Source organism: Microtus ochrogaster, linkage group LG8 (assembly GCF_000317375.1).
Source record: "Microtus ochrogaster isolate Prairie Vole_2 linkage group LG8, MicOch1.0, whole genome shotgun sequence".
Classification (NCBI taxonomy): domain Eukaryota; kingdom Metazoa; phylum Chordata; class Mammalia; order Rodentia; family Cricetidae; genus Microtus; species Microtus ochrogaster.
Window position 1 is genome coordinate 15,438,499 of NC_022033.1, and position 5,970 is coordinate 15,444,468.

Genomic DNA, 5,970 nt, shown 5'->3' on the forward strand with positions numbered 1-5,970 from the left:
TCGTTGGTTAAGGGAACATATTGCTCTTGATGAAGACCCAAGCTTAGTGTCCAGCACCCTTTAGCACCACCTCCCAGCTCCAGGAGAATCCATGGGCACTGGCTTCTGTGGGGACCCACACCCAAGTGAGCATAACCACACATATGTATAATTAAGGAAGGAAAGAAAACAGCCAGTTATTCACAGAAAGTTATTAATCCTTCCCCAATTTCCCAGGACCTGCATTGGGTCACCTCTAGCAAATATACTGCTAGGTCAGTCATCTGTGGTGTGGGGGGGGATTTGCAAACAAAACAAGCCACACTTTGCAGCTGTACACCCTTCCGTTTCTTCCCCTCTCAAAGGCAGCAGAGCTTCCCAGTCACTCCTACACGCCCCAAACACTTTGAAAAACCAGGCCCTGACCTCAGCTCCAACCTCTGGTCTTGACAGCACCCGCAAAGGTCAGCTCCACCTCTACAACCTGGTTTGGCACAGAAAGACCTTAAGAAATATTTGCCCAGGAAGTGAGTGGATTTGTGAATGAATGGGTACTTGCAAAGAGACGCTGCCTACCAAGCAATTTTAAAATTCAGATAAAATGAAGTCTCCAAACCTAACAATACATGTTACTGGATCTGGAATGCAAACATGTTCTGTCATTTCTGACCCAATGCATGCACCACCGACCACTGTAAAGCAGGAGACAAAGTCTACTAAGTATTAACAATTGAGCTTGCTTCCCCAGTACCCAGCACTAGGCCCAGAGTCTATGAGAAGCTCAGTCAGTGTCCTAGAACAAAAGGTATCTGTGCAGAGAAGCTCTGATACTGTATAAGGGGGACACTAATAAACAGATGGGAGGTGATGGCATTCACGAGATACTTTCTCATATTCCCAAGGTCTCCATTTAACAGATGTGAGCACTGAGGCCAACTAGAGTTATGCTGTGTCAGGCTCGACACCTCTCTAGTAATCACGGCTTGAAAAGCAGAGGCCAGTGTGTGGTTTAAAAAAAAAAAATCCCATTTTTGTCCACATACCCTTTCTCTTGCCCTCGTAGGTTCTGGGCTGTGCTCCAGGGAAAGGTGAGTCAGAGGCCAAGAGGGAAGTGGGGCACTGGGGTACAAGGGAGCTATAACATGTGGCAGAAAAGGGGCTGAGGCTGGTGAAGAGGCAGGGACACTGAGCCCACGCCTCACAGGGTCCCTCCAAATGAGCCCCGCGGATTCCCGGAGTTAATCCGTCCGCGCTCTTCCTGGGCACTGCAGTGCCTTAGAAACTGAGGCAGGGGAACCCACCCTAACCAGCGCTCACGGACCGAATACTTTCCAGCCATGAGAAACTCTGTGAAAGTAAGCAAGCTCGGGATCTATCTGTTCGGTATCCTCACCCTAAGCCCAGTTCGGCCATCTGAGGGCGTGGGTGTTCTGAACTGGAGAAACCCAGGGGGAACCCTGCAGACCCCCCCCCCACAATGATCTCACCCCTTGGAGAGTGACAGAGGCTGGAAAGCCCCGGAGTCGGGCCCCAGATACACAGGTGTACGGAGGTCCAGGCTTGACCCAGTCACTTACCCCTGGGGAACTAGTAAGAGGGAAACGCGGCTCCTGCCTTGGGCCCGGCGGCCGCTGGCAGAGAAGACTCGTCACACTTCGTCTGTCTCTACTGATCCCCAGCTGCCCCAAACTAGCGTGGGACAGGAAGAGGGCTTCTGAAACCAAACCGAACCGGCCGCCGAATCCCCCGGAGACAGACAATGAATCCCCGGCCTCACACCCGGCAGAGGGCCCAGGGGCTTTGTGCTTTCCCGAATGCAAACGAGAAAGGAACGCCAGCAAATTCGAGCCGCTCTGGGACGACAAGTGTCTCCCAGACTTCTGCCTCCCACTCGCGGCGACTAGGAGAGACATTCTCCCTGTCCTGTACTGAGCCTCCAGCTGACACCGCGCGCACCAATCTTCCTTCCCCACCCTGCAATTAGGCGGGAGATGATGGACCTCACCCAGGGCCGGGACCGGGTCTCGGTGCGGGGAACCCGCGCTTTCCTGTTCCCGGGCCCAGAAGGCCCGGGAAGCTGGGCGAGGGGTCTCTAGAGCTCCTCAGCGTGGCGCACTCCCCTGCACCGGGTGGCGCCCTTGCACCAGTCGGCTGCACGGAGTGCATTTCCCGCGGGGACCCCTACTTCAGGTTTGCAGACCCAAGGGGAGCGGAGAGAACCCCAACACTCACCAGCGCGTCCGCCGAGACATCCCCCACCCCCACCCCGACCCGGGCCGCACCGCGCCCTCACGCCCGCCGGCCGAGCCCGGAGCGGGAGCCGGGCCGGGGTCAGGACTCGGGCTGCTCCGGCCGCTCCCGGCCCCAGGCGGCGCTCTGAGGCGTCTGCGTGGCTGCAGGTCTTGTGGCGCGCTCTCAGGAACTGCAGCTGCCTCAGGAGTGCACAGAACCACTTTCCTATCTCCCGCCAAGAGCGCCGGCGCCGCCCGGACCTGGCGCGCGAGCGCGGGGGCGGAGCGTACGGAAGGGGCGGGGTGGACCAGTCGAGGGGCGGAGCCCGCGCGCCAGGGCCCTGGGAGGAGCCTATAGGAGGGGCTGAGACTAGGGAGAGAAGCCCTGGGACAGAGCCAGCAGGCCAGGTTGGGCCAATGCTACAGCTGGGGTTGTGAGGACCTCAAGACTGACAGACCTGGAGACTAAGTGAGATGCGAGGCCCGGCCTTGTTCGGATCTTAGGTAGACACCGAGCAGCCAGCATACAGAGCAAAGAACCGAATGAGGAGAGTCAGATGGGAGAAACTTCCCGCACAAAATGTCACTGGTCCAGTCCAAGCCTTTTTTCTGGGTTTGCCCCCTTTCCTTTGCAAGCCTTCCTGTTTCTTTAGCTGTCTCAGGGAGAACCAGCTAAGATAAGAATGCCAACATTTCTCTCACCAAACTTCTTTGCTCGGGGTTAATTCTTTTACTCCATATTCAAGTTTGTAAAGGTCTTCCAGATCATGGCACCAGCCCCAGAGAGGGGAAATTTAGTCTCCCAGGTTTTGCTTGGGCCATCATCTGGACTAGTAATTCCCACACCTCCCATCACTGGAGTCCCTTGCCCAATGCACTTGCTGATGCATGCAACTGAACTGTGAGCATCCTGGAATTCTACCAGCCTTTCCTACCAGGAGGTGTAGGAACACTCAGGTAAACGTCTGTTGACTTAAAAAAAAAACAACCTCTATTGGCAAGGACTTTTGATTTTAGGTTGTCATTTACCAATTTAACACTAAGTGTCCCCTTACTGGGACTTCCTGGAAGTATAGGGGCCTGGGAGAGGCCCAGCCAAACACCTTTTATTTAGGATCGCCTCAAGCCTCAGCTCCCTCTTCCAAAAACTACTGGCCACCTGAACACTGTCCAAATCTGCAAACTTCATTTACAACAGCAGAATGAGGGTTAAGAGCTACAAGTTTCCACCTTAATTCAAGGCTTTCCCCACCAACCTTATCACAAAGAAACTCACTGTGGACATTTGCTCTTCATTGGTAGTGTGTTCACAGCCAGATTTCCAGGGTCGAGTCCAGCCTTCCACTCCCTCGCTGCATTATCTCAGACAAATTAGCAAACTCCTCTGTGCCTCATTTCCTCATCTACAAAGTTTATCAAGATCTTAATTTTTTTTACTATGTATTAGTCAACATTCCACACATAAATTTTAATTAATTTGATCTTCCTAATAATCCAATAAGTTATATACTAGCATTACCTGTTAGCAGATGGAGCAACTGAGGCACAGACTGCCTAACTCTAATTCTAGATTTTATAGAAAAGAAAGAGAAAATTAAAAATGACTTTTGCTCTAGTGTCTTTGGCTTGTTTACAGATTAAATGGATCAAAAATATATTAACAGGAAAAAAACATTTGATTAGTTACATATCCATGGGAGTCCCCAAAAATTAGGATATCATATGAAGGCTCTGATAATGGAAGCCTTCTGGATCCTAGAGCTTCTGACAGGGTGGTAATGGCAAAGTTACTTGAAGCTAAGGAAAGGAATTTTTTTTTTTTTTTTTTTTTTTTTTTTTTTTTTTTTTTTTTTTTTTTTTTTTTTTTGGTTTTTCGAGACAGGGTTTCTCTGTGGTTTTGGAGCCTGTCCTGGAACTAGCTCTTGTAGACCAGGCTGGTCTCGAACTCACAGAGATCCGCCTGCCTCTGCCTCTCAAGTGCTGGGATTAAAGGCGTGCGTCACCACCCGGCTAAGGAAAGGAATTGTATAACAAACAGAAGTGTTCTTGTCATGCAGATATAAGTCTCCCAGGTTTTTTTTTTTTTTTAGTAATTGGCGGCAGCAGCTGGGTTCCTAGTACAGCAGGCCGCCTAAGGTAGACGTCCTTTACAAAAGGTCTGCCTTGCAAAGTTACTCCCTGGTCTACAGTTTCTGCAGAACAGCCAGCGCAAAAGGAAGTGGGAGATTATTTTCTCCTATAGTCTATTTTGGGGTGCTGTGGTATGAGCCTTTAAACCAGGCACTACAAAGATATCTACCCTGTATGATAGTTATAGGACCAAATACATGAATATGTATAAGGCACATGGTAAGTATTGTATTACTGCTAGGTTGTTTTTTGTGGCTGAGATTAGATCCAGGGCTTCCCACATGCCTTTCTCTCAACACCTGTATCTCTTCTATTAGTACTGATTATTATTCTGACTCCAGCAGCCTTCCCATTTGTCCTGTGAGGCCCAAGAAGCTCCTTCGCAGGTGGCACACACTCACGTAGATTATCAGTCTCCTTTTGGGCAAAAGCAGGACCTAGAAGCTTTCATAAGGTAAGTGCCCAAGGCAAGAGGCAGGGAGCAGATGCACAGGCCACCTGGGACCTGGAATTAAAGCCAGGTAAACAGAACACCAGAACTAGAGCAGCGTGGAGGTCAGTGTAGTGAATCCAGCTGCAAAATCACGCTAATATCTCAAGGAATCTGGTGACCTCTGCAAGTGTGCCCTCTAGCTCTCAGCGCAGCACCGACACACAACCTCTGTGCAGAGGACTCCAGGCGTCCAGGGCCTTCGCACCTGGGAGTGGTCTCCAGACTCAAGGCAGATAATCAGATAATGTCCATTCTGAACAGCGCTGGGAGGTTTTTGGGTTTGTTTTTTTTTTAAATATGACCTCCAGGGACGGAAAGTCCATTTAACCCGTTTAACCCGTTTAACCTTTCAAGTTATCTGCCCCACCCTGGACTCCAAACACAAAGCGGTGCTTGAGTCAGGAAGACAAAGACCAACTCTGCTAGTAAAACACCCTGGGCCTAGCAACTGGTAGGAAACAAAAACACTGGTGAGGAATAATAATAGATCACCACTTTTCTGTCTGGAGTCATGGCTTCCATCTGCTGAGCAACTCTTGTTTTGGTTTTGCTTTGCTTTGTGCTGGGCTTCAATGTTTGGGTCTTCAGCCTGCCAGGTGACGTCACTACCTGTAAATAAGCTACACACGACCCACGTGTGAAAGATCAGAAAACTGACACCAAAAGCCATCCGGTAGATTGACTGACTGCACAGGAGGTCCCGGGCTGGTGGAAGGAAGCTGTGGGCTCACCCAATCATCGGTTCACAAGAGGCTTCTCAGAGCTGGCTTTTTAGGGATCTGCAGGTGGACAATGCAGGGAATGGCAAAGAATACTCAGGGAAGAGAAAGATTAGAAAATCTATGCAAGCCATGGTGTCACAAGTCTTAAGTCCCTGTACTTGGAAGGCCAAGGCAGATGCATCCAAGACCAGCCTGAACTATACAGTGAGTTCCAGACCAGACTGAGAGACAAAGAGACGTTGTCCCCAAAACCAAAGAATAAAGAAAATTCTCCCTGCAAGTACTGGTGCATGCCTGAAAATTCCAGCATTCTGAAAGGCTAAGACAGAAGGATGGAGAATTCAAGACTAGCAAGGACTAGCTAGGGAGACCCTGAAAATTCCAGCATTCTGAAAGGTTAAGACAGAAGGATGGA

The 5,970-nt window shown here is 50.3% G+C and overlaps 1 protein-coding gene across 1 annotated transcript in view; it reads right to left on the reverse strand.

The window, feature by feature from the left end:
- Mybl2 (MYB proto-oncogene like 2) overlaps positions 1-2,231 on the reverse strand; it is a 36,069-nt gene extending 33,838 nt beyond the window's left edge. The window contains exon 1 of the mRNA XM_005362974.3: positions 2,212-2,231. Coding sequence (XP_005363031.1) covers positions 2,212-2,231 — 20 coding nt within the window. The remainder of the gene's footprint in view (positions 1-2,211) is intronic.
- Between the last annotated feature and the right edge of the window lie 3,739 nt (positions 2,232-5,970).